At 46.9% G+C, this 27,060-nt stretch overlaps 2 protein-coding genes across 6 annotated transcripts in view; one reads left to right on the top strand and one right to left on the bottom strand.

Annotated features, from left to right (window-relative positions):
- The window catches only part of AKAP3 (A-kinase anchoring protein 3), a 27,865-nt gene extending 22,646 nt beyond the window's left edge, over positions 1-5,219 (bottom strand). Inside the window, exon 1 of one of the 3 annotated variants that reach the window (XM_069581461.1) lies at positions 4,849-5,219. The gene's annotated coding sequence lies outside the window, so the exon portion shown is untranslated. Of the gene's footprint in view, positions 1-1,576; positions 1,700-4,848 lie in introns of those variants that run through there. The other 2 variants (XM_069581463.1, XM_069581462.1) reach the window with 2 other exon arrangements.
- Positions 4,491-27,060, top strand: NDUFA9 (NADH:ubiquinone oxidoreductase subunit A9). 3 transcript variants are annotated; one of them, XM_069581465.1, is made up of 12 exons: positions 4,694-5,052; positions 5,211-5,354; positions 11,396-11,566; positions 12,447-12,544; positions 13,897-13,988; positions 15,215-15,356; positions 18,280-18,382; positions 18,845-18,912; positions 20,302-20,378; positions 22,064-22,159; positions 24,112-24,178; positions 26,788-27,060. In XM_069581465.1, the coding sequence occupies exons 2-12, from the start codon at positions 5,306-5,308 to the stop codon at positions 26,965-26,967; spliced, it is 1,143 nt and encodes a 380-aa protein (XP_069437566.1). In that variant the 5' UTR covers positions 4,694-5,052; positions 5,211-5,305; the 3' UTR covers positions 26,968-27,060. The 3 variants fall into 3 exon arrangements, with proteins under 3 accessions (XP_069437565.1, XP_069437566.1, XP_069437567.1); XM_069581466.1 differs by having other exon boundaries at positions 4,818-5,052; positions 11,417-11,566; XM_069581464.1 differs by having other exon boundaries at positions 4,491-5,354.

Raw genomic sequence — 27,060 nt, 5'->3', positions numbered from 1 at the left:
TAATAGTGTATATAACAAGGTGCTTAAATGCCTTTTGATGGTAATGCTATTCAGACTTCTAAATATGTATACATGTCTCATAATGAAATGGAAAAGAGAGAAGGAAAATCTAGAGATTTGAGTTAATGAATGGATTCATCCATTTCCTAACTTCAAAGTGGGTAATATCCTGGAATTAAATGGAAAATAAATGAGACAAACGACGCTGTTATCTATCAATTTTGATGAGGAAAGAAGGCTAACTACACACAATGTGAAGATAAATGGACCTTGGGAATCATTTATTGTAACATTCTCGTTTTAAAGATAAGGAAACTGACACCCATAAAGGGACTATTAAAACCAATCGATAGATTCATTGAGATATTTACAGCTCTGCAGGTTAACCTTCTGGAAGCTAAGAGTTTTTCTTATGGCCTATAGGGGGACCCAATGGAACAATAGAAGGACTGACCTAAAATATTCCTTTAAAAGGTCAACGTGATTATCACCTCAGTGATAACTGAGGAGTGCAAACCATGAACGCCAGCCAGGGAGGCATAAATAATAGAGGGGCTTGTTTACGGAGCTGTATCCCAGACCCCAGTTCCATCTCAGGACATGTTTCCTGTGTTCATCACAAGCAAGAGCTCCTGTTTACTCAAGGTTCCTAAGCTCGCAGAAATACTCAAATTACAGGCAGTGTATGTGAAGCTTTTGCAGAGTTGATATGTATCTGATCAAGTTTTGAAATTTACTAGACCACTTTTTATTACTAATTTTAAAAAGGAAGAATATATTCTAATGTTTTATTTTTCTCTCTTATTCCCTTTCTCTAAATGCGAAGCATACAATAGACACTCCATAAATGTGGCTGTTGATGAAATCAGTCTCATGCGATTTTGTTTAAATTAAGGATTAGAAGACTGTGAGTCTCTCTCTGTGTGTGTATCTTTTTCTCAGTGGTACCATTCAGTGTAAAGCTTTCCTGTGGATTTCCTATATTTTCACTTCCCCTTGTTAATAACTTCTCTCTCCATTGCCCTGTTAGTAGATGTTTTGTTAGTACAGCTATATATATTCTGCTTTGCCCCAGTTCTTTGTTGTCTAGCCAAGGAGTCAGAAATAAGAGAGGATGAAAGTGGATGAGAATTGGGACTCAGAGCAATACTAATCTGATTTTGCTATTAGAGCGCTGGAAAAAATCAAACAAAAAAACAGACAGAAAAATCTACCCCACTCCCAACTTTTAGAATAGCCCACACATGAATAGGAAAAGTCAGCAGGTAGTCAAGCTTCCAGTCACATCATGAAATTGAAAAGCAGACACCCTCATGTCTGCAAAAGTATGGCCAAGGAGATCTAGTCCATCTGAAACAAAATTAAAACTTACAGCAAAGATAGGTAGCTACCATCTACTATCATTGTGTTGAAGGAGAGGCTCATTTATTTCCAGAAGATTCTGACATGACATTAACTGGGACAAGAGGGAGATGAGGGTGACTGTTAAGAGTTACCCATTCCTTGTCACTGAATTTTCCGTTTTAACCACAGATCAGAAAATGGGCTGTCTCATCAATCCAGTGGGATCTCCTACCTCTGCAGCACTGGAAGAGTGAACCACAGAAGGCTCCAGAAGATACTTTTAAAGTCAACGAAGATGCTGGGATGTTTATGCTCAGCTCAAGATCTTGTTTCCTCCCCCAGCCTTCCATGTACCTCCCCCTTGCTGGGACTGGAGAGTGACATCAGAATCACAGCTGGTGATATCACTGCTTCTATAGCAACAGTGGTGACACCACCAGAAATTGAGTGATCATCAGACAAGGGGAGGGGTGAAGATACACTGCAAGGCCCTGATGCTTAGTTTGGAAGAACTGGGCTTGCTTTCTCCAGATTGACTTTCTTGTTTAAGTGTCTAATTTTTGGTAGGGAATACGGGAGGGGGAAGGGGCTTCCCAGGTTGGCTCACTGGAAAAGAATCCACCTGCCAATGCAGAAGACCCAGGCTCCATCCCTGTGTCGGGAAGATACCCTGGAGAAAAGAATGGCAACCCACTCCAGTATTCTTGCCTGGGAAGGAGTCTGGTGGGTTACAATCCATGGAGTCACAAAGAATTGGACATGACTGAGCACACACACATAGGAGAGGGGTATGCATAGTTTTGGAGAAGGCAATGGCACCCCACTCCAGTACTGGAAGGCTGCAGTCCATGAGACTTCACTTTCACTTTTCACTTTCATGCATTGGAGAAGGAAATGGCAACCCACTCCAGTGTTCTTGCCTGGAGAATCCCAGGGATGGGGGAGCCTGGTGGGCTGCCATCTATGGGGTTGCACAGAGTTGGACACGATTGAAGCGACTTAACAGTAGCAGCAGTACACATAGTTTATGCCAAGGGATTCCACTAAAAAGAACAATAAGTATTAAGTATTATCATATCCAGATGGGTGCAGAGAAACAAAAAATTGAGGGTCTACTAAATTTTTTACGCAAAGCCCATGGAATTACTTCATTCTGTGGGATCCAGCTTGGACTCTTAATTATGAGCCTCTTTCATTAAAAAAACATTCTGAGGTAGTTTGTCTAAACTGACCACCTCTGGGTTATAATAAATCTGAGATCAGAGATATAGTAGCACTACAACTCTCGACCTGAGAAACAGTACTGAGATGAATTGGCCCAAGAGCATTTAGTTGGCAAAGTTCTAGGCTTGAGGAGACTTTGTTAGTCGTACATTCTCTTTGGAATGTTATAATACCTTAGGTATGCTTAACGACTCTCTGAGCAAGGTGAAAGGGTAAAGATTAAAATTTTTTATGATTTTAAAAATGACTTACTGGTTTATTACAAGTTTCCTTCAACAAAGTTATGTATTGATGACCTTTTATCTTATGTTTCAGTTTCTTTACCTTTAAAAGAAATTGGGTTTGTCGATCTCTTAAGACCCCTTCCAGCTCTGACATTCTGTGATCCTGTATGTTCGTTCAGATGCTCAGTTATGTCCAACTTTTTGGGACCCCTTGGACTGTAGCCCCCCAGGCTCCTCTGTCCATGGGAGTTTCCAGGCAAGGATACTGGAGTGGATTGCCCTTTTCTCCTCTAGGGGATCTTCCCAACCCAGGGATGGAACCTGAGTCTCTTGTATCTCCTGCACTGGCAGGTAGATTCTTTACCATGGCACTAAGATCCCTTCCAGCTCTAATAGTCTATGATCCTGACACTTGAGTGGGATGTAAACGGAAAGCATGTACACAGGTATGACACTTTGTAGCTGACAAGACACCTTCACATCCGTGTCATCTGATACTCACAGTAACATTTTGAAGAAACAGGACAGGTGTTCTTTTGCCTGTTCACCAGGTGCAGAATCTTTTTTTATTTTCTTAACACCAAGAACATTTTGTATTGGGGTATAGCCGATTAACCTGTGATAGTTTCAGGTGAATAGTGAAGGGACTCAGCCATACATATACATGTATCCATTTTCCCCCAAACACTTCTCCCGTCCAGGGAGGCAGGTGTAGAACCTCACCCAGTTCACCACACACACCTGGTAGGCTAGAACTGGGCTCTAATCTGATTTTTAAGTTGATGATCTTTCAACAGTATCATGCCACCTTGAAACTAGTATTGAGCATACATGGCACTGTTGGACTTGGAGATGAAACATATTTGACAACAGTACACAGGTGTTAGGACTGTGACTGATGACAGCGGGATCTGTCAATTTACCAGAACCAGGAAACTGTTTCTATTCATACGGACTCCAAAATCAACTATTAGAAAAATATAAGTGCTGAGTGAACACAGGATGAGGCCATTGAAATATAAGAGTGCAGCATTAGGAAACATCTTTGATATATTCAAGTTACTTTCCTCTTCCATTTCACTTGGTAGACCACAGGTCAGTTAAGTGGTGGAGGTGAGGCAGAGTGGGACCAACCAACCTTGCAAACCTAGTAACAAGCCACTTCCACTCACTACATGTCTTTTGTTCATCCTAGCAAGGCACCCTCCTTTCTTCCTGAAAACACAAAGCACCGAAGAAATGACCAAGTCTGGAAAGATTCCCCCAAACCCAAAGGAGCTTGTTTTCTGATATGCTCTAGGTAGATGTCTCAGGACATGTTGCTGATGGCTGTTCTTATTCTGGGATCTTGAGAGGCTGCCACGAAGAAAGAATTTAAAAACACAAGTCTTCATCTTCTCTTTCTGCAATTTCGTCAAGCTCTATATACTACTTTCTGCCAAGGATCCACAATTAAAATACTACACACTCGTTGCTCTAGAGAGAGCCATCTTGAGTTTCTTCCTAGAAAAATATGCAGATGGCGTGTGCGAACCATCTGTCATGTCCGACTTTGCGACCCCATGGACTGTAGCCCGCCAGGATCCTCTATCCATGGGGATTCTCTAGGCAAGAATACTGGAGTGGGTTGCCATTTCCTCCCTCAGGGGAGCTTCTCCAACCGAGGGATCAAACCTGTGTTTCCTACAGGTCTCTTGCATTGCAGGCGGATTCTCTACCGCTGAGCCACCGGGGAAGCCCTACTAACTTTTACAGGACATTTCAGGAGGGTCACAGACTTCCGGAAGCCCGCTCCTGTGTCAGAGTCCAAGTTAAGTATCCCTGGATTCATGTCGGGTGGTGAGATAAGGGCTTTGGTAAATCATAGTACTTAAAACACAGGTGGAATGATACAACACGTCAGAGAAGCCGTCTTCGAGGTCATCCACGCGCAGAGACTTGAGCTCGTGACACGCCGCAGGAAAAGGGAACAGCAAGAGCCAAGGCCCCGGGGGACGTAACCTGCTCTTCTGACTCCACGAACGCATCCTTCCTCACGTGTATTTCTCTCCCTCACCTTTTCTCTCCGCGTCCCCATCCACTCCAGTCCTCGGGGTCCCGGCTCTCTCCTGGAAAAGCTTCCAGGGCTCAAGGGCCGCCCCAGCGGACACTTTCAGGGAGCGATGAACTGAGAGTTGGGGAAGCTGAGCTGCTGCCCTTGATTCGGTCTGTGGTTTACTCTGAACTTCAGGTTCCTCGATACTCCGACGTCATCTTTACGGTCAGCTCCTGACATGGAACTCTGATCTCAAGACTCCTCTCTTTTTCCTCCTTTCCTCCCGGTCTCCCTCACATCCCTCAACCCCTTCCCGCGGTTTCCTAAGCGCTCTTCTGAGCCACCGTCCACCCCACCCTCCAACTCGCCCCTTTCATTCCTAGTTGGCGCCTGCGCAGATGGCCGGGAGGAAGCCTTTTGACCCAGCCTGGTAGCCGTAGTCGGCTGGAGCGCCGGCCGCCGGGGATTCTGGGGGAAGATGGCGGCTGCCGTTCACCCCCGAGTTGTCCGGGTCCTGCCAATGTCACGTAAGTGTCACCGGGAACGGCGGCCCCGGATGGGGAATCCGAGATGCAGATCTAAAGTTTTGGGAGTGGCGCCGTGTGCTGCAGCGGTCGCGCTGAGTCCCTGGGCCCCCTGTTTTTTCTAGGTCCGCAACTGCCTCTGTCCGGTTTCTCCTTTCTCTCTCCTTCTCCGGCTCATATATTAAGTTGTGCCCTTGGGAAAGGGCCTTTGCGGAGAGAACGTGAGCAACGCTAAGGGAAGAGGAGAAAAGAGGAGAGAGACTCAGAGTAGATAACGGCTGTAAGGTTGCTGTTTAAGTTGCTTAGTCGTGTCCGACTCTTTTGAGACCCCAAGAACTATAGTCCACCAGGCTTCTCTGTCCATGGGATTCTCCAGGTAAGAATACTGGAGTGGGTCGCCATTCCATTCTCCAGCTGATGTTTCCGATTCAGAGATCGATCTCGCGTTTCCGGTGTCTCCTGCATTGGCAGGCTGATTCGTTACCACTGAGCCACGGGGGAAGCCTTGACTTTGATGTTATAAGAAATACTGGGCAGAGGAAGAGACATGCCCTATGATATAGTTTATATGTAGAATCTAAAAAATAATAATGTAAGTGATGAACTTATTTACAAAACAGAAACAGACTCAGACATAGACAAGGAACTTATGGTTACCAGGGGAAAGGATGGGTGCGGGGGATAGTTAGCGCGTTTGGGACTAACACGTACACACTGCTGTGTTTAACACAGATTGGCTCAGATGACAGAGAATCCGCCTGCGAAGTGGGAGACCTGGGTTCGATCCTGGGTTGGGAAGATCCCCTGGAGAAAGGCATGGCAACCCACTCCAGTATTCTTGCCTGGAGAATCCCCGTGGACAGTAGCCTGGCGGACTACAGTCCATGGGGTCGCAAAGAGTCTGACAGAACTGAGCGACTAAGCACAGCACAACCAACAAGGACGTATTGTATAGTGCAGAGAACTCTGCTCCACATTATGTAACAGCCTAAATAGGAAAAGAGTTTGAAAAGAATAGATGTAAGTATATGTATAACTGCGGAGAAGGCAATGGCACCCCACTCCAGTACTCTTGCCTGGAAAATCCCATGGATGGAGGAGCCTGGTAGGCTGCGGTCCGTGGGGTCGCCAAGAGTCGGGCACGACTGAGCGACTTCACTTTCACTTTTCACTTTCACGCATTGGAGAAGGAAATGGCAACCCACTCCAGTGTTCTTGCCTGGAGAATCCCAGGGACGGGGGAGCTTGGTGGGCTGCTGTCTATGGGGTCGCACAGAGTTGGACACGATTGAAGCGAATTAGCTTAGCTTAGCTTAGCTTATGTATAACTGAATCACTTTGCTGTACACCTGAAACTAACACAGCATTGTTAGTCAACTATACTCTAATATACAGTAAATTTTTTTTTTTAAAGAAATATTGAGGGGCAGGATAGGAATCTGAAGTGAATGGGGAAAAAGGGATACTGGAGGAAAGATTGACTTTATGACTTTGTGAAAACTCTGAATCAGTCTAAACTTCAGATTCTGTGTATGACAGTGGAAATGATCATACCACATCAGGGAGTTTCTGAGAAGATTCAGTAGATTCAAGTAGTATTTGTAATAGTACTTTTCCAAATCAAAATAAAGGAAGAAGAATAAAGGAATACCTTAAGATTTGTCTAAGTAGAGCTTATTGTCCCTTCTGTTCTGACTGGATCTTCTGTGGTCCTCAAGTTGAAAGCACACATTTGCTCTTCCACTCACTAAGAGAGACTAGAGAGGCAAGGAAATTGGGAGTACAGCTTCATCATTATTTCGCTCTCCTATCCTTCACCAACATGCCCTGTGTCAATCTCCAAAAATTGCATTTTCCCATTGTGTATTTCGGTTATTACAGAATATCATTTGCTCTCAAAATTAGGTGCATGTCAGAATCATTCTTAGAGCTTTATAATATTAAACAGAAATAGGGACTCACTGAAGAGCTATTCAGTCAGAACTTTTGAGACTGGCTTCTTCCACCTTACATTTTAAAAAGCTCCACAGGTAGTTCTAATGCTTAGCTGAGTTGAGAGCAGCAGTATTTGGGAGATTCCTTTTTATTTTCCATCTTGGGTAGAACAACTCCACACCACTGGGCAGGTGTTTGGTGCACGCCATTTACAATGAATGGTTTCTTAGCCTGACTTCTTTGCAGAGACATTTGCTGGCTCTTGTTAAACAGTTACGTTGGCGTCACATAATGTAGGTTGTGAATCAAATAACTGCAATTTATTGAGTACCTGCTACCGGCTAACCACAGTCATAGACATTTACATACATTTCTTTTCCCCTTTAATTCATTTTTTTCCCTAACTGATGCCATACCTTATACTCTTTACCACTCGGCTTTGTTGTCTCTGGTAAAGTAAGCTTTTGAGTAAACTCTGGAGAGTTCAGTCTAGTGTGTAATGTAATCAAAACACTACAGAACTGTGTAAAACACAGTGAAATGCAGAGAAACTGTTAAGTACCAGAGGAAGTCAGAAGAGGGAGAGATTAAATGGGAACCCACTCCAGTATTCTTGCCTGGAGAATCACATGGACAGGGGAGCCTGGTGGGCTATACAGTTCATGGGGTCGCAAAGAGTCAGATGCGGCTGAGCGACTTCACTTTCACTTAGGTCATCTGAAGCTGGGAGGGAAAATTGGAAGGCTTGTGGAGAATTTCAGTACTTCCACTGATTTTTGTTTGTTTAGAGCTGTTATGATCTGGAGAGACAGAGGGGCTGGGCTTTTTCCTGGCACTGGCAAGGACAGGGGGTGAGAAGGGAAGCAGGATGCAGAATTCTTCGGAAGCAGTGAAGTGACTTCCTGAAGATCTGAAACAGTAGGAAAGGAGGTTGAATACCTCCTTGGCAAGTACGCCAAGTCGACTCTGTTGTGTCTGACTCTTTGTGACCCAATGGACTGTGGCCCGCCAGGCTCCTCTGTCCATGGGATTTCCCAGGCAAGATTCGGGAGTGGGTTGCCATGCCCTCCTCCAGGGGAACTTCCCAACCCAGGGATCGAATCCTTGTCTCTTACGTCTCCTGCGTTGATAAGCAGGTTCTTTACCACTAGTGCTACTTGGGAATCCCCATTAGATGGAATCAAATAATGGAGACCTTTGAAAGCCAAGCAGAACATAGACCAGTGGTCATCCAAATGGATTTTGTTAAGAGGAACCGATGATATATAAAAATACAGTATTAGGACTTAAAAAAAATGTTTTCTGTAATAGTAATACCTAACACATAGTTCAAACTATATACCAGACACTTTTCTAAGTGCTTTCATAAATATTGCATAACATGTATAACATTGGAACTACACAGAAGGTGCATGTAATTTACAAATGATCCTTAAAAAACAAAAACACCAATGCAGTGTGCCAGCAAATGTTTTTGGAGACTATTGGTTTAGATATTAAGTAGGAAGCCAAAGTAGGTTTAATGAATAAAGAATATTATTTCCCTGATGGTGTTCCCAGTAAATGGAAGAAAATGGAGAGCCTGGAGTCAGAGGGTAATGACTTGAATTTGTGGAGGACCCCAGGTGGCACTAGTGGTAAAGAACCTGCCTGCCCGTGCAGGAGACAGAGGAGACCCCGATTCGATCCCTGAGTCAGGAAGATTCCCTGGAGGAGAAAATGGCAGTCCACTCCAGTATTCCGGCCTGGAGAATCCCATGGACAGAGGAGCCTGGCAGGCTACCGTGGTGAAGAGTCAGGGGTTGTGAAGAGTCAGGCAGGCTGAGCTACTGAGCAGCCATGAGCATGCATAGAGTGCAAGGTAGATACGTGTGCAAGGCACTTGCCCATTTGTTACTGATGTTCATGCCAGCCCCCTAACATGTAAGCTCCGTGCAGCCAGGGGCTGTGTCTTTTTTACTGTGCTAGCCACAGTTTCTTGAAGAGTGCTCAGTCTGTAATTGTTGGAAAAAAAAACCAACTCTGTGAGATGAGTGTAACATTACCTTCTGGGGATTTTCACAGCAATAGTATCAATAAGTGAAAGTAACCGTTACTCACGGAATGCTTCATGTGTGCCGGGGTAACGTGCTACATGCTTTGTACACATTTACTCCCTTGACTCTGGTAATTCTCCTGATTTGGTTTGCTCTGGTCTTTATCCTGTGCCCTAACTTCCTTACTCATTATTTCTGATCATTCCCGTTCATACACTCTCAACTCCCCAGTCTGTATCCCTTTGTCATAAAAGGAAAAGAAAAAAAAACGAAGCTGATTAAATCAAGGTTTCTACATGTTTCCTACCTGCCCCCGAGCAGTGGAGAGCGGAGTTAAGGAACACTCCACATGAATTGACTGTTCTTATTTTAAATTCATGAATAAAAATCTCAAGTTAATTTTCAGCGTATTTTTCTAGGAAATTTGCTTTCCCTTTCTCCATATGACTAGTTGATGTTGCCAGTCTCCTAAGACTTCCAGCACATGCTTCTGTCCTATTCTCAGCTTTACAGAGAATGCGAAGGAATCAGATGGGAAGCATCTTTTCCCCACTGTAAAAATCTGAGGGCTGAGTTGGGGTGATTCTCTGCTCTCCCTCCTCTTACAGTGGATGAGCTTCTCCTGGTCTGATGGAAGGGCAGTCAGTTCCCTCCCTTGGCCTTTGGTCTCTTCCCCCCTCACCTCTTCTTCCCTCTCCTGGGTCATTGACATTTTCCCTCTGCTGGGGGTTTTCCGTTAGCATATGAATATGCTATAATAGCTCATGTTAAACAAACCCTTCCTTGTCTTCTTGTTCCTCTAGTCCTGTTTTTCTTAGTCCCATTACACCGCATCCCCCAAGAAGAATTTTCAGTACTCCTCTTAGGACCTCCCCACTGCATTCCTACTCCAGAAAAATTGTTCTTGTTCAGGCCACTTACAGCCAACATCTTCTAGATCCTAGCTATCTGCCCTCTGCTTATTTCCCTTTTCAGCAGCATTTGATAGAGTTAACTATTCTCTCCATCCATCACTTTCTTCATTTGACTTCTGAATTACCATTTTCTTTTGTTTTCTCTCTTTTTCAATCTCCTTTGCTGGCTCTTTGGTTTAGGCACAGAACCTCTTCGAGCTGTGGGTTTCTGGTCTGTAAAGTGGCAGTAAAGATAGTGTGAAATAAAATAATACCTAAGAGGGATGCTGGATGCCTCTGTAAGTTTAGGTGTTATTTAGATGTTATTATTTTGTTACTATTATGTGTCTGATCTGCAGTGTTTGTTTTTAATGTCTGTGGTTTCAGTACCTGTCTGGTAAGCTAGGCTCTTTCTCCAATTCCACATTTTTGGATAGGGAAAAACTGGTTTCTGGGCAGTCATCTCTAGTAAGCAGACACAGCTTTACTTTCTTAGTAGCTTACTCATCAACTTTGGATGATTTTCAGTAGTGTTGTACTAAAGGTACAGTCTGAATTGCACTCTTAAAAAAAAAAATCATCTTTCATCTCTGCCTCCAGCCCATATCACCAACTCTGCTTTCATTCATCATCAGTTTCACAGTCTGCTCCAGGCGCGTCTTTTGCTGTTCCCTGCACCGGGCTTCTTCATTTCTACTCCTGCGTTGTTAGATGTGTTAGGTGTTTCACGTGGAAATCTATCTTTTCTGTCATTAATCCCTCAAACCTTTCTCAGAATGCTTTATTCAGGAATCCTTCCTCAAGGTCATCTAATTTATGGTGCCTTTAGTTTGCATTCTTTCTGCTCCTTTCATGGGGAGGTTTATACCCTCTTAATTTGTAATTGCTTATTATTTTTCATACGGTGATTTATCTTTCTAGGTAAGTTATAGCCTATAGGACAGGGAGTTTGTGTTCTAATCTTTATACAGTTTCCTTATGTCCTGTGGATTCTTTGTTGCAGTCATTTGTATTTTTTGTTGCAGTTGGCACTTCAGTTATAACTTGTAATTCAAAAGTTAACTTTGCACTGTTACCTAAGTAAGTGAAAATACTGAGAACAAAATAATGTTGCATTTCCAGGAAGGGAAGCTGTCTGTATTCATGGTCACTTTTATGTGCGTTCTGGGTTTTCTTCAAGGCTCTTCTGTTCCTGCCCTAGCTGCCTCTGTGTTTCACAGCCCACCCCAGCGCCAGCTTCATCATGCAGTCATACCACATGGGAAAGGTGGGCGTTCCTCCGTCAGTGGGATTGTGGCCACTGTGTTTGGAGCAACGGGATTCCTGGGCCGCTACCTTGTCAACCACCTTGGTAAGTCAAGTTCCTCAAGTTCAACAAACTCCAAAGCTCTTTATTATGTTTATCTACCGAGAAGCTGTGAGCTCTGTTTCTTTTCATTGTCACAGTGTTTTGAATTCCTCCTATCTTGGATTTATGTATTTTGGACTCCTGTACATTCAGAGAAGGCGCAGACTTCTTGTACAGGATGTTAATACAGAAATAAGGAACCCTGAAAAATTACAATATCTCTGTTACGGTTATGTGCTCTGTGGTGTCTGACTCTTTGCAACCCCATGGATTGTAGCCCTCAGGCCCCTCTGTCCATGAGATTTCCCAGGCAAGAATACTGGAGTGGGTTGCCCTGCCCTTCTCCAGGGGATCTTCCCCACCCAGGGATCAAACCCTTTCTCTTGTGTCTCCTGCTTTGGCAGGTGGGTTCTTTACTGCTATGCCACTTGGGAAGCCCTATGACATCTTGAGCATAATGGCAAAATATATTTTTTAAATTAAGCATAGAAGTGATTCACGTATCATACTAGAATATTCATTGGAAGGACGGATGATGAAGCTGACGCTCCAGTAATTTGGCCGACTGATGCAAAGAGCCGACTCATTAGAAAAGACCCTGATGCTGGGAAAGGTTGAAGGCAGGAGAAGGGGATGACAGGACGAGATGGTTGGATGCCACCACCGACTCAATGGACATGAGTTTGAGCAAGCTCCAGGAGATAGTGAAGGACAGGCAAGCCTGGTGTGCTGTAGTCCATGGGGTTGCAAAGAGTCAGATACAGCTGAGCGACTGAAGAACAAAGACAGTCATGCTAGAACTGAAATGTTTATAAAACCACTGCTGTATAATGTAATTGTATTACGTTAACATTGATCCTTGCTTCAACCCGTTCTTTTCTAGGTCGCATGGGGTCACAGGTGATTGTCCCCTACCGATGTGAGCCGTATGACACCATGCACCTTCGTCCCATGGGTGACCTGGGCCAGATCATCTTTATGGTGAGAGCCCGGGTTACTGATCATTGGAGCCGACTAATGTAAACTGCTAAGGTCATTTCCGGGAGAGAGGGACAGTATAACCAAGTAGCAGTTTCCTGCCAAAGTGGACCAAGGGTGTCCTCCATTCACAGGCCATTCTTGTAAACCCTAGTCCAGCGCTTAGCAGACTTTTTTCCCTAACGAACCAGACAGGAGATATTTTAAACTTTGCAGGTCATGATTACCCAGCTTTGCCCTTGTAGTTTGAAAGCAGCCACGTGCGTGCTTAGTCGCTAAGTCATGTCTGACTCTTTGCGATGCCGTGGACTGTGTCCCGCCAGGCTCCTCTGTCTGTGGAATTTCCCAGGCAAGGGTACTGGAGTGCATTGTCATTTTCTTCTCCAGGGGATCTTCCCGACCCAGGGATTGACCTGCATCTCCTGCACTGGTAGGAGGGTTCTTTACCACTGAGCCACCTAGGAGGCTCCCAAAACAGCCATAGACAGTGTGTGAACAAATGGGAGTGGCAGTGTTCTGATAAAACTTTATTTACAAAGTTAGGCTGCAGGCTGGATTTGCCTGCGGTCATAGTTTGCCAGCCCCTGCTCTTACCCCATGCCGGACAGTAACCTTTGGCCACATCAGCTCTTGAGCCCTTAAAATGTCACTTGGTCTGGATTGAGGTATGCCGTAAATGAAAGACTTGGTTTTAAGGCAATACTATTCAATATATTGTTAGTAATTTTTCACATTTATCACATATTGAAATAGTATTTTGAGTATGTTGGGCCCAATAAGGTAAATTATTAAAATGAATTGCTCCTGTTTCTTTTCATTCTTTTAAATGAGGCTAATAGAAAAATCAGAATTACATGTGTTCCTCATGTTACATTTCTCCTGGACAGTGTTTCTCTAGACAGAGAAGATTACAAACAGGGTGGTTTACAACCTGGCTAGCTTTGTGTAGATGCCACTTGAAACACTTCTTCCTGAGCGTTCAGTGTTGTTACTCTGCAGCCTTCAGGTTCGTCCTTCAGGCCAATAGTTGCCAGGAGGGCAGGGCAGCGGGGTGGGGTGGGGAGAGCCTGCAAGGGAGCGGTAAAAAATGTGTGGCCCTTTTTGGTTGTCATGAGACTGGAGTCCATATGGTTGATTAGGTGGGACCAGGGATGCTGAGCATCCTCAAGTGCATAGCATGGTCCTTTCCATGCAGAACTGTGCTGTCCCAGTGCCTGCAGTTTCTGTTTAGAAACACTCGGGGCCTGGGTGCCTGGCTCAGCTGTTCACTAGCCGACTTCTCTTTCATCATCCTGTCTGGGCCTGCACTCTTCCACTGAAACACTTTGCTCTTTTAAGAAACATTTGTGTTACAGGACTGGAACGGGAGAGACAAGGACTCAATCCGAAGAGCCGTGGAGCACAGCAATGTGGTCATCAACCTGGTCGGGCGAGAGTGGGAGACCAAGTGAGTCTCGGCCTCCTGTCTCTTCTTTGCACACGGGCTGAGGGCTCAGTGGATGTTTCCTGGGCACGTAACCTGCCAGGGACTGTAGCTGTGACATTTTTAGGTAGTTCATCAGTGTTGATTGAACAGCGTTTCACCCCCAGGGGCCACTCTCCCCACTTGACCCCTCCCTTTTTCCCACACACCCCGGCCCCCCAGCTGGGGATTTAGTTGGTGGTAAGTCCAGTGTGCAGACATTGTGACATGCTGCTCGTGAAAATCCAGGATAAATAGTGCGAGCGCAGTGGGTGCCGTCACCTTGCCGGCCTCGCCACTGTGGGTGCTATGTTTGGATCTTTCCAGCTGGGATGGGATAGGAAGGAGGGCTTTCCTGTTCCCCAGACTAACAAGCTACACACTGGCTTTTCTTGTGTGAGCAGTCTTCTCAGTCTGTTCTCCATGTTGTTAATCAAGGATAGCATGAGTGCCTGTTTGAAATTGATTTTTAGCCTGTGTGTGTGTTGTTTATCAACAGGTTAGGTTGAGGGTTTTTTTAACTTTTTATTTTGTATTGAGGTATAGCCGATTAACAATGTTGTGACAGTTTCAAGCGCGTAGCTGAAGGGGTTTAATCCTGTGGTTCTGCAGCTCTTTGTTCATGCTCTTTCTCCGCACTTGTGAGAGTTTAACTTGGATGTATTTAGGATGTGCCTGCCTTGTCACATATTTTTAAATTCTCTGATGACTTGCGGGCCTTATTCAGCCTATTAGCCCCTGAGATGACTATCACAGCCCTTTGTACAGAGCAGGCTCTTAGTTTATGTTATTGTGTCAAATTGGTGAGTGATGTATTTTGTTTTTTAGTTTCCTTTTTTCCTTCTGAGGGGAACAAAGGCCCAGGAATAAGAAATGATTTCCCGTCCAGCTCCCAGCACTTCCCCCCTCCGCACCCAAACAGTGCAGCCAGATGTTGTTAAAGGGCCTCAGCCTTGGGGAGCCTTGAGGGCAGAGGACAATACCTCTGCTATTTGATCACTTACAGTCAGCCTGACATTATGGTAATGACAGTGAGCAGGCCTGTAAAATTAAAAAAAACAAACTATTACCTTTGACTTCTGGTTAAATCGTTGCTATTTAAAAGCTTAACTATTATGAATCCCAGCAGTCATACGGAAACCAGCTTATCATAGAAAGCTTTGCAATCCCAAGTCAAGTGTTCTTAACCACCCCCTGTTTTTTCCTTCCAGAAACTTTGATTTTGAGGATGTTTTTGTCAAGATTCCCCAAGCCATCGCTCAAGTGTCCAAAGAAGCTGGAGTTGAAAAATTTATTCACATTTCACATCTGAATGCTGATATTAAGAGCTCTTCTAAGTATCTGAGAAACAAGGTACAGGACAAGTCAATTTGGAAAGAGGTTCACAGAGCTGGGGTTTCTTGGCCCCTTAGGCGCGTGAGTTAAGTGAGAAAGGTCTCTCACCGACGTGTCCAGAATTAGGGGATTTCTAGTTCTCCTGTCCAGGGTGTGATTGTCGTGTGGGTGAGGCGTGGTTGGGTGTCTTCTGTTTGCAGGGAACTGTGCTAAGCGGCTGCAGAGATGGGTGGCTCATCCTGTTAACTGCGCTCAAGAGTGTAAAGTTTCTTAGCGTGTAACAGAATTACAGGCTAAACACAAAAGGTAGAGGCTGATTCCTGTACCAGAGTCGTACCTGTGTCACCCAGAAGAGCTCAAGGACTGTCTTTCCTTCTCTGACCCCTGCATAGTCATGCCTTATGCCTTTGGAGGAGTGATGTGAAAGCTGGGGTGACAGGATAAATATCTGCAAGGGAAGATGGCTGTGCACATTGTAGTTAGCCTTCCTGGACTCCCAGAAACCCCACGGTGGTCCCAGTTGTGCCTGGAGATGGACCAGCCTGGTTTGGAGTCGGCCTGTAACCAGAGATGTTTTATCAGCAGGGACGCAGGAGGGGCCCTGGTGCCTGGAGCTGCCTTCGGCATTTGGTTCCTACCGTGAGGGGTCTGCTTGGGGTCAGGCTGATAAGGCCCTCAGGGTTCCTTGACACTGGCTCCAGCTGTTGGATGCACTGTGATCTTTAACTGAACAAATCATTTATTAAGCACCTTCCCGTGTGCTCCATGGTATAGTGGGTGCTGGGGAGACATGGCCTTAGCTCACGTCTAGTTTCTAATCCATTGACGAAAATAATTCCACATGCTCCAGGTGTTGCTGAGTAACTTGGGGAATCTTATAAAAACATCCTCAATATCAACATTCCTGGAAAGAAGAAATAGGAATTGGTTAAGAATACCTGACTCAGGATTTCAAAGCTATCTGTGAGAAGCTGGTTTTCACTATGTTGCTTGAATTCAGAATATAATAATTAAACTTTTAAATACAATGGTTTAACCCAAAAGTCAGGAGAGTGAAGGCAGAGGTGGGCCATGGACTGTAGCCTGGAGCAGATGTCGGTGAGGGTTGGTATGGAGGAAGGCAGAAACAGAGGACTGGGGTCCTGGGCAGGTGAAGGGTTGCATCTCAGGAGCAGAAGAGCAGGGAACAGGCAGGCTGGCAGCCCAGGAGCTTGTCAGCAGAGAGCAGCTCAGAGGAGGGGTGCTTGGGGATGCTCTGATCTGCGGCATCCAAGTTGAGAAGTGGGGGGAGTGGGGTGGAGACGAGGTTCTTGGAGTTGAGAAGCTCAAGAAACTGAGGTCCGAGTCCTCTGGGCTCTGTTGCCACCCCTGGCAGGAACGGGTGGGAAGAAAGGCCAAGCGAGGCGCTGACAGCTACACTGACCAAGGGGCCTTGTCTCAAAAGGGACAGGGATCCCGAGAGAGGGTGTCGCAGCAGAGGAGGTGAGGAAGGAGGGCCCCGTGCCCACTCCTCTGGGCCGGCGTGCCCTGCTGCCGCTTCCGTTGCTGTAGCCTCCTGCACCCCACCCTCCTTTCTCTGGCAGGTTGCTCATAATTGACACAAACCAGAGAATCTGTGATTGGAAGGAAAAATGGAGGCCAGAAAAAAAATCTCTTCTGATTTTTCTCCTTCCTTCTTCTGCATAAGTTTCCCTGGAATCAATATGGAAGGAAGCCCATATGGAAAGAGCTAAATGGTGCAGGGCTCTTTTGTGTGTCATTTTCTTTTTAAATTCTGTGTACATGAATCCCCCCACTTATGCCGGGATTACGTTCCCAGACCCTCAGTGGCTGCCTGAAACCAAAGATGGTACAGAACTCTCTAGTATATGCTTTGCTTACCCTGTACATACATACCTGTGATCAAGTTTCATGTATAAATTAGGCACAGAAAGACTGACAACAGTAACTACTAATAAAAAAGAGCAGTTATAATCAGTTCAGTTCAGTTCAGTCGCTGTCGTGTCCGACTCTGTGACCCCATGAATCGCAGCACGCCAGGCCTCCCTGTCCATCACCAACTCCTGGAGTTCACTCAGACTCATGTCCATCGCGTCTGTGATGCCATCTAGCCATCTCATCTGTCATCCCCTTCTCTTCCTGCCCTCGATCCCTCCTAGCATCAGGGTCTTTTCCAATGGGTCAACTCTTTGCATGACGTGGCCAAAGTATTGGAGTTTCAGCGTTAGCATCAGTCCTTCCAATGAACACCCAGGACTGATCTCCTTTAGGATGGACTGGTTGGATCTCCTTGCAGTCCAAGGGACTCTCAAGAGTCTTCTCCAACACCACAATTCAAAAGCTTCAATTCTTCGGCGCTCAGCCTTCTTATACAGTCCAACTCTCACATCCATACATGACCACTGGAGAAACCATAGCCTTGACTAGACGGATCTTTGTTGGCAAAGTATTGTCTCTGCTTTTGAATATGCTGTCTGGGCTGGTCATAGCTTTCCTTATAATAGATTGTAATAAAAGTGCTGTGAATGCAACACCCAACCCTGTCTGTCGCTCCGTCTGCTAACTGTGCTCACCCTTCTTCTCGTGATAATGTGAGATTCATGTGCCAGCAGGCCCGAGGAGGAGGACCTGAGATTTCCCCACACCACTCAGAGCAGTGTGCACTTTAAAAAACTTAGCAAGTATTTCTGGGATTTTCCATTTAATATTTTTAGGCTACAGTTGACCGTGGGTAACTGAAAGTGGGAAGCAAAACTGCACATAAGGTGGGGCGGTGGGCGGTGTGCCTATAACTGAGTGTTATCATAGGGTGCCCTTAGCCTGGAGGCAGACATGACCTGGAAGGACCCGTGGTGTTCTGATAGCAGAAGAACGTTCTGGTAGTGGAAAGATGGAAGTTTCGCTCACTCACTGCAGAGCTCTGTTGTGTTTGGCTGTCTAGGCTGTTGGAGAGAAGGAAGTGAGAGAGACGTTTCCAGAAGCCACCATCATAAAGCCGGCTGACATCTTTGGCAGAGAGGACAGGTTCCTCAATTATTTCGCAAGTAGGTTTCCTTCCTTCAAATAGGAGAATGACCGTCTTGGCGTCATCTGTTAAAGACTTCCATTTTCTGTGCATCTGTGGTGCTGCATTGATCGTACGCTTCGTGTCTGTTTCCACCTGCGTCTTTCTCCGGGCTTCTTGTGTTGCTGGCCTGTTGATTAGAATGGGGCGCAGGTAGAGCTGCGCCTTGGGAGTGGCCCAGCAGTGCAGAGCGGCCGACAGTAGCCAAGCCGTGGTCCTCTTTCCTTGTTCTTCTGTCCCTAAGTGTTTGACCGTCCTTTCACTTCCTGTGTTTGTTGTGTGAAGAACAAATAAAGGCGGCTGCCTCTTAATAAGATCGTTGACTCCTGCAGAGTCAGCTGCATTTATTTATTTTTACTATGCAAAATAGCTCGGGACACCCAGAGAGAGGAGGGTCTTCAGGCAGGTGAGGCCTTCTAAGATGTTGCCTTTGTTCTGCCAGATATCCGCTGGTTTGGTGGCGTCCCTCTTATTTCCTTGGGCAAGAAGACTGTGAAACAACCAGTATATGTAAGTACCCTGGATAAAGGAGGTTTTGCCGAATTCAAGATTCAAACGATCGGTTTTCAGGCTTTATCCTAATTCTGTAAGTTTTGACATTTTTGTCTCTGTCTGATTGCTCTGACTGACTGTTTCTCAGTGTACCTGAGAGGTCCAGGTACCCTGTGCGTTTTCACTTGTTCGTTCACTCAAGAGAAGTGTCTTGAGGAATATCACTGGGATATTCACAGTGTCTCTGGGCATATCTGTGAAGACACAGATGCGTGCTGCCTCAACGGTGGCCCCAGTCAGGGGCAGGTCCGCATGGCAGTCGTCGGGCAGTGTGACAAGTGCTGACAGGGAGGGGATTTCATGTAGGTACAGCAGAGGACAAATTTGGAGGTCAGGGAAGTGACATCTTAGGAGAGACCCTGAAGATGACTCGCAACTGGTCAAAGGCAGTGGGTGGGGTGGAGTGGCCCAGGCAGAGGGGACCGGATGTCAGGGAGCAGAGGTGAGAATCGTGTGGATTCCGTGTGGTGATGAACCAGGGTTTCTCAGCTGGAACACTGCACTTTCTGGGTGGGATTACGCTTTGTTGTGGGGCTGCTGTGGAACGGCCTCCAGCCACCAGGTGGCAGTAGCTCCCCCGCAGACTGTGCCGATTAAAACTCTCCAGGCGTTTGCCCGAGACTCCTGGGGGCCCGAATCACCCCCAGTGAAAACGGTGGGGTCTGATATCATATGGATTATTATGTTATATGTATATTATATATTATTATTTATCATAAGTGAAGTGAAAGTGGAGTCACTCAGTCGTGTCCGACTCTGCGACTGCATGGGCTGTAGCCCCCCAGGCTCCTCCTCAGTGGGATTCTCCGGGCAAGAGTGCTGGAGTGGGTTGCCATTTCCTTCTCCAGAGAATCTTCCCGACCCAGGGATGGAACCCAGGTCTCCTGCATTGCAGGCAGACGCTTTAACCTCTGAGCCACCAGGGAAGCCCTGAATATATATCATAAGATTATTCTAAAAGTCAAAATGGTAGAATCTTGGGTGTTCCATGTGGTTCAGCCTCATGGTTTGTGACAGCGCGGTGACAGACGAGGAAGAGAAGGAGGAGGATGACGGGGTGAGATTGGAGCCAGTGGGACAGGCCTGGGCATGGCCTGGAGATAAACATGCTCCCACTGGAGAAAGCATTGATTTCGGTGACCCTTCCACATGGAGCTGATTTGAGTCCTTGAGAAGTGGCTTTTAGGAGTTTTCTGAAAGCAGACAGTGATGTCATTTTAATGGCATTATTTTGTGTGATCGATGTGGCTTGCTCTCCTTTCTCCCTCCCTTTTTAAAATTCTCTCCCGCATCTCTCTGTTGCTCTCTCTCTCAGCAATTACTGAAACGTGTTATAATTTCTTGTAGATTGTGGATGTCACCAAAGGAATTATTAATGCAATTAAAGACCCAGATGCCAGAGGGAAAACTTTTGCCTTTGTTGGGTAAGTGACTGGAGTTTGACTTTAAGATCGTACAGCCTATTAAAATAAAAGGATTGTGACTTACAACAGCAGTAATTTCTAGACATGTCACTCACAGGCTTATTTGTTGCCTTTTCCAGAAATGAACAACTTGAAACTACATAAAATAAGTTTATTTACAGTGCCATCAAAAGAATAAAATACGTATGTATAAATTTAACAAAAGAAACACAAGGCTTGTATACTGAAAATCACATAGCACTGAGGAGGAAAATGAAGGAAAACCAAAATAAATGGAAAGGCATTGTGTATTCTTGGGTTGGAAGAGTCGATATTGTTAAAGTGGCAGTTTTCCCCAAATTGATCTGTCTATTCAACTTGATGTTACCAAACTTCAAGCAGGTTCTTTTTCTTTTTTTTGGCAGAAATTGACAAATTTATTCTAAATATACTCGGAAATACAACAGACCCACCATAGCGGAAACAATTTTGACCAAGAGAAATAAACTTGGAGCACTTAAGCTTTCCAATTTCAAAACTTACTTGAAAGCGCTAATTATCAAAACAGTGTGACCCTGGCATAAGAATAGACATGTAGGTCAGTTGAGCAGACTTGGTAGTCTAGAAACCAGACTCCATGTTTATGGACAGTGGATTGTTGAAGAGGCGCCATGACACTGCGATGGGGAAAGTAATCATCTTTTCAACAAATGGTACTATCCACATGCAGAAAGATGCCACAGATTCTGACTTCACCCCATACGTGAAAAAATTAACTCAAAATAGACCAGAGACCTAACTGTAAGGGTTAAGCTAGAAAACTTTTGGAAGGAACATTTGGACCTGGGGTTAGGCAGAGATGTTGTAGATGTGACATCAGAAGCATACTCCACCAAAGACACAAGTGGATAAATTAGACTTCATTGAAGTTAAAAACGTTTGTGCTTCATAAGGCATCATTAAGTAAGGGATGAAACAACAAGATCATCAACTAAAAGGCAGAATGGGGTGGCAGAGAGAGGTATATGGAAAATTTGAGGATGGAGAGGAAGATAGGAGGCACCCCCTGAGAAAAGAGGGAAAGAGCACTCCCTCCACCCCAGGAGCACCCAGTAGGACCGCAGAGCAGAGCTGAGCTTCTCCTTGAAGCTCAGATCAGAAATGTAAGAGGAGGCCCAGGAGTATGTTTCTGCAACTCTGTCTTGCTGGGGGCTCAGGTGCAGATACTTGGATTAACCAGAGAAGGGTTTTGCTCTGCAAGGATGGGAGAGGAGCCAGGGGGTGAGGTTTTTTCAGGACATGTACGGAGGAGTGACTACAGTGCTGAGCCATGCGATCTAAGCTGGGAAGGACACAGCCTTCGGTGTCCCTTTCTCTGTGAGCAGAGACACTTAGACCATTCTGAGTCACAGTTAATGGAATTCAGAATGATGGGGGTTTGATGTTAAATGAAAGAGACATTATGGAATAGGATGACCTGTGTAATCTTATATTTATAAAAGCAAAAAATGAATAAGGGAATAAGAAGGATATATTAAGTTTATTAGCTTCATCTTAGGCAGATGGTTTTTCCTTGTGCTGATCTGTATTTCCTATAGGACATACATGTTTCCCATTTTCACAAGAATGATGTTATCTTGTTAAACTAAAAACAGAAGTGTGTGAGGAGCAGGTAATCTGAAGAACTGTGAACCTTCTGTTCATAGGCCCAATCGGTACGTGCTCTTCGACCTCGTGCAGTACGTCTTTGCTGTGGCTCACAGGCCCTTCCTGCCGTACCCTATGCCACACTTTGCCTATCGGTAAGTAAAGCGCTGCTTTTTTGTGCTTCTAGGAAAGAGCTAACCGGATAGTTCCCTTTGTGATGCTCCCCTCCCCAGGGGTTATAGGGAGTGTGTCCCTTGTGGTGAAATCTCAGAATCTCTAACCAGGAGGGGCTCCTGACACCTTCTTGACATCCATCTGGGAAAGAACCAGAGGAGCTTAAGAAAGGGAGTGTGGCTTCATGGGTGAATAAACACCATGGTGGAAGATGGAATCTGTAGATCTTCACATTCTCCCACTAGAAGTCCTGGGTGTCATTGGCAGTGTCTTGCTTGGCAGATCGTATAAAGGAGCAGTTGTTTCCCTGTTTATCCACTTGCCCAGGAGTGGGAAAGGGACCCTCCTTCATCAAGGCAGTCTGATCACATGGCTGGGGAAAGGAACTTGGTTGATGTAGCCGCTTCCTACAGTTGCTTGTTTGTTTTTCCTGCTTCTTGCCTCACTCTTTCCCGTGTAGGTTTGTTGTTGTTGTTTAGTCGTTAAGTCGTGTCTCTTTGTGACCTCATGCACTGTGGCCCACCAGGCTCCTCTGTCCATGGGATTTCTCAGGCAAGAATATAGTAGCGGGTAGCCATACCCTTCTCCAGGGCATCTTCCTGACCCAGGGATCAAACCCACATCTCCTGCATTGGCAGGCGGGTCCTTCACCCCTGAGCTACCAGGGAAGCGCTCTGTAGGTTTAGCACCTTGGAATGATCACGCCACACAGTAAGGTTATGGTTAGGGACACTTTCACATCCAGTTTGCCAGAGATTGATGAACCAGCATGGCAGCTGAATTCTTCATTTGCTTGATCACTCAGTCACTCTGCAAACATTTCTTGAATACCAACGGTGTCTTAGGCAATGTTCTAGGTGCTCAGGATGTTACAGGAAACTCTCAAAAAGCCCATACACTAACAGGTGTCAGAAAAATAGAAAATTAGAAGGCAGTGTGCTGGTAAGATTCATTGATGTGTTAGCATAGAACCAGGGCACAGACTTGGAGGATTGTAAGCAGTGTGTTTTGTTTTTTTGTTTTTTTTTTTTGTTTTAAGCCAAAACTATCCTTTTTGCCAGTGAAGCAGGTTGGACAGACTCTGAGGCTTGCTGAGTTCTTGGAGAACTTTTGACCTGTCTTCAGCTTCCTTTTCATTTTTTTCTTATCTCCCATTGGAATAATATTTTTCAGGCTTTTAAAAAGCAGCAGAAGCCTGGGTTCAATGACTCTGCATAAAAGCCCCTTAGGACAAGCAAATTGAAGTAGAGATGGCCCCATGGTTGCCCCTGGGGCACATGCTCCTTGCTCCACCTCCAGTCCTCTGTGGGATGTGGGGGCCCCCAGGAATTCCTCGTGTGCCTCCTGTCCCAAGGACACAGGAGACCGGAGCTCAGGTGACAGATGAGGAATCCCCCAGGTTTCAGTAGGATGAAGAGATGGCACCGAGGAGGCAGGTGGCCCTCTCGTCTGGGATTTCTCTCGGCTTCCTGATTCAAACCCTAGATCTTAGGCGTCTCCTCACTTTTGGATCTCCTGGATCCTCAGGGCCTCTGCCTTAAGGCTCACGCTTTCTATCTTGCACAACACCTGCCTCGCCCCTGAACAGAAGCATATCTGAATATCTGGGGCTGAACTCTGATTGAATTTGACAGGCGTCACTCAACAGTGGATCTGTTTTGTTTGTCTTGTGGGCGGGGCAGCTGCACTCTCTCTTGGTTTTCCTGATTCATTGTCCCTTTGGTGGGGCCAAGGAGAGCCAGCGCGAGGCAGGCGGGCGGGCGGGCGGCTTGAAAGGAGAGGTGACCTCCCAGGCTGGGAGCCGGGAGGTTTGGTGCTCGTTGGTTTCTTTAAACGCACTCAGTGACTTCCCGGCTCCCTGGCAGCTGCCGTGCCTGTCGTGAACAGGGAGCAGAGATGCTCATCACATGTGCCCTGTTCGTTCCTCTTCCAGATGGATCGGTCGGCTCTTTGAAATTAGTCCATTCGAACCCTGGACCACAAGGGATAAAGTGGAGCGGGTGAGTATGAGGGTGACCAGCCCTTGCTGGGTGGGTGATGGATGAGCGAGTGTTGAGTTTGCTCCAGGGACCTCCTGGGTCAACTCCACGGGCTTGTCTGCAGTCCCTGTGTCTCAGGTCAGCCCCGCCATGTGCATGAACCTCACCCGTGCCGCCCCGCCCATGTGCATGAACCTCACCCGTGCCCAGCCTCTCCAGGCCCTGTCTTGGAGGTTTTCAGGTTTTCTCTCTCCCCTGGATCATCTCCACCGGCGTACAGACATGCCTTCCGAGCTCTGTGTGTTAAAGCCCATCCCATCTGCTGCTGCTGTGTCCTTGTACATCAGACTTTCTGGAAGAGCGGGCTGTACCTGGGGCTGCTAGCTTCTCACCTCCTCCCTGCTTTAATCCATTCCTTTCAGTTTTTATCTCCACTGTCCCCCTAAACACTGCTCATCCCAGGTCACCTGAGGTCTCTGCTGCCAGGCCTGGCGGTTAGCGCTCTGACCTCCTCTCACCCGCGGGGAACCATGCTAATCAGAGGCGGCCCTCCTTCCTCTTGAAGCCCTGACTCCCCTCACTTCTCCCCGGTTCTCTTGCTGCTCCTGCCCTCCTCGATCTCCCTGGCTCACCCTCTGTCCCTGGTCTCTGGTGTTGGGGACCAAGGGCTCTCTCTTCCGCCCTTGTCTGTCCTGGCTCTTTCTCTGGAAGACTCTCACCTCGTTCCGTTTGTGCACTCATGGCGGCAGATTCCCCACCCGGACTGCCCCCCGCCCACCCAGCAGCAAGCCTCCCATCTGTTTAGCTGTGTAGTCATCATCTAAAACCTGGCTCGTCCAAAAGGAGAGCCGCAAACCTGCTTTTCTCCCAGGCCCTCTCAGCTCAGTTGATGGTATCACTGTCCTCTGATACTCAAACCCCAAATCGAGGATTCCGCCTTGATTCCTTCCTTTCCTGACCCCTCTCCATGTAAACAGGACTGCCCCGTCCTTCCTGCTGGGCTGGGAGTGTTCTGTCCCTGAGTGTGCTCGAAAAGCAGCCCCCACAACAGTGACTGCGGAGCACTTGAGACGTGGCTTGTGTGACGGCAGAAATAAGATTTGAATTTTGTAAAGTTGTAAATACATTAAAGTCACTGCTTTGGCTGGTGGCTGTTGTTCTGGACAGCACAGACTGGCCTGTTGGTACTGCTGGGCGACACTCTAGTGTGCAAGCTCGCACCTCCTTCTTCCTACCTTTTTGTTCAACGTTTTATTATGGAGCTGTGTATCACAGTATTGGTAATTTTCCACTTCTAGAAAAGTGGGGGATTGTGTCCCCTCTACCCACTCCAGTCCAGGCGGTAGGTTATTCCATCCTCTGGCCCGGCTCCGGGTGCCTCTCATCCCCTGCAGTGCGCTGGTTGCTCCTGTCTTGCTATCTCCATGCTGGTCTCCCTCACTGGTCGTTTGCCCACTGTGCGTAGAAGTGTTTCTAGAGAGGAAACAAAATAGATACACTCTGCTGCCTCTGCCTTTGAAAACCTGCTCCCTCTTACGACAAGCAGCAGGCATATTGTCCTCTGAGTGTTGTTTAGTCGCTCAGTCACGTCTGACTGTGCGCCCCCATGGACTGTGGCCCGCCAGGCTCCTCCGTCCGTGGGACTCTCCAGGGAAGAATACTGGAGTGGGTGGCCACACCCTCCTCCAGGGAATCTTCCTGGCCCAGGGATCAAACCCTCTTCTCCTGTATCTCCTGCACTGGCAGGTGGATTCTTTATCACTGAGCCACCTGGGAAGCTCACTCTGAATGTTACCTAAAAGAGAAGATGAAACAGTCCTTGGAGAATGATGTGAACAGGCAGCCGTGGTCCCTGCTCTGACGGGCTGGGTCTAGAATCCAAGACCAGTCTCCAGATGTCCTTTCTATGTTCAAGAAGGATCGGGCGGGAGAGCTGGTGGGCAGGACGCTCCAGCGTGTCTGACGGCTGCACCTTGTACATTTGTCACTGAGGAGTGTTGGGGCAGCAGGCTGGTGGGTTTTGGATTTGGTCTGGGGGTCACTGGGCAGCTCTTGGGGGAAGGATGGTGGACATGCCTGGGCTGGAGAGGGTTGACGCTGCTGCGGGTGAACACCCAGCCTCCTCGTTTGCTCGTGGATGAGCTGGAGTTTTTGGAATCTCCAGGCTTAACCTCTTTCCCTCCAAACAATGTGGGTTTGGGTTTTGAGATCCATAGTCAGCATTAGTCAGCCAGGTTAAGGAGAGCTGGAGCATCAAGGTTCATGGATTATTGCTGAGTGATCTTGATTCAGCAAAACCGAGGCAGAAAGCCATGCTTCGAGAACCAGCCGGTCCCATTTCTCGGCTGAGCCTGTGGATCTGACAGCCCCTCTGCTCTATCCCAGACTGACTGCTCCTTGCCCCTCACCTGAGCCCTGCTCTGTGCTCGGGGATAGACCTGGAGCTGACCTGTGGGGCCTTGCCTTTCCCTCCGCACGGAGGCCCTTCTCTGTGCTCTGCTTCCGGTGGTCTCTGCCCACTATCCACCGAAGCCAATGAAGTCTCAGCATCGGGACTCAGGCCAGCTCGCGGGTTGGAGCGTCTGCGAGGCTGGCCCTCAATGCTCTCTGTGCCTCTCGTCTATCCGCAGATTCACACCACAGACAGGACCTTGCCTCACCTGCCAGGCTTGGAAGACCTGGGCGTTCAGGCCACGCCCCTGGAACTCAAGGCCATCGAGGTGCTGCGGCGTCACCGCACCTACCGCTGGCTGTCTTCCGAGACTGAGGACGTGCAGCCGGCCAAGACGGTCCCCGCTAGTGGCCCCTGAGCCGCCCGGGTCGCTACCCACCAGGCCACCTTTGGCGGAGAATCCTGTATATAGTGAATGAGAGCCTCTATTAAAACCTGAGATGAAATTCTA

The sequence above is a fragment of the Ovis canadensis genome, chromosome 3 (assembly GCF_042477335.2).
Source record: "Ovis canadensis isolate MfBH-ARS-UI-01 breed Bighorn chromosome 3, ARS-UI_OviCan_v2, whole genome shotgun sequence".
NCBI classification, from domain to species: Eukaryota; Metazoa; Chordata; class Mammalia; order Artiodactyla; family Bovidae; genus Ovis; species Ovis canadensis.
Note: the sequence above shows the minus strand (reverse complement) of the source record. Positions and strands in the feature narration are given on the sequence as shown.

Excerpts from the sequence above, each read along its gene's own strand:
- NDUFA9 (XM_069581464.1), top strand. The coding sequence starts at position 5,306 with ATGGCGGCTGCCGTTCACCCCCGAGTTGTCCGGGTCCTGCCAATGTCA. Across the intron at positions 12,545-13,896 it reads TGGGCCAGATCATCTTTATG|GACTGGAACGGGAGAGACAA; the intron begins GTGAGAGCCCGG and ends TTTGTGTTACAG. Across the intron at positions 24,179-26,787 it reads CAAGGGATAAAGTGGAGCGG|ATTCACACCACAGACAGGAC; the intron begins GTGAGTATGAGG and ends GTCTATCCGCAG.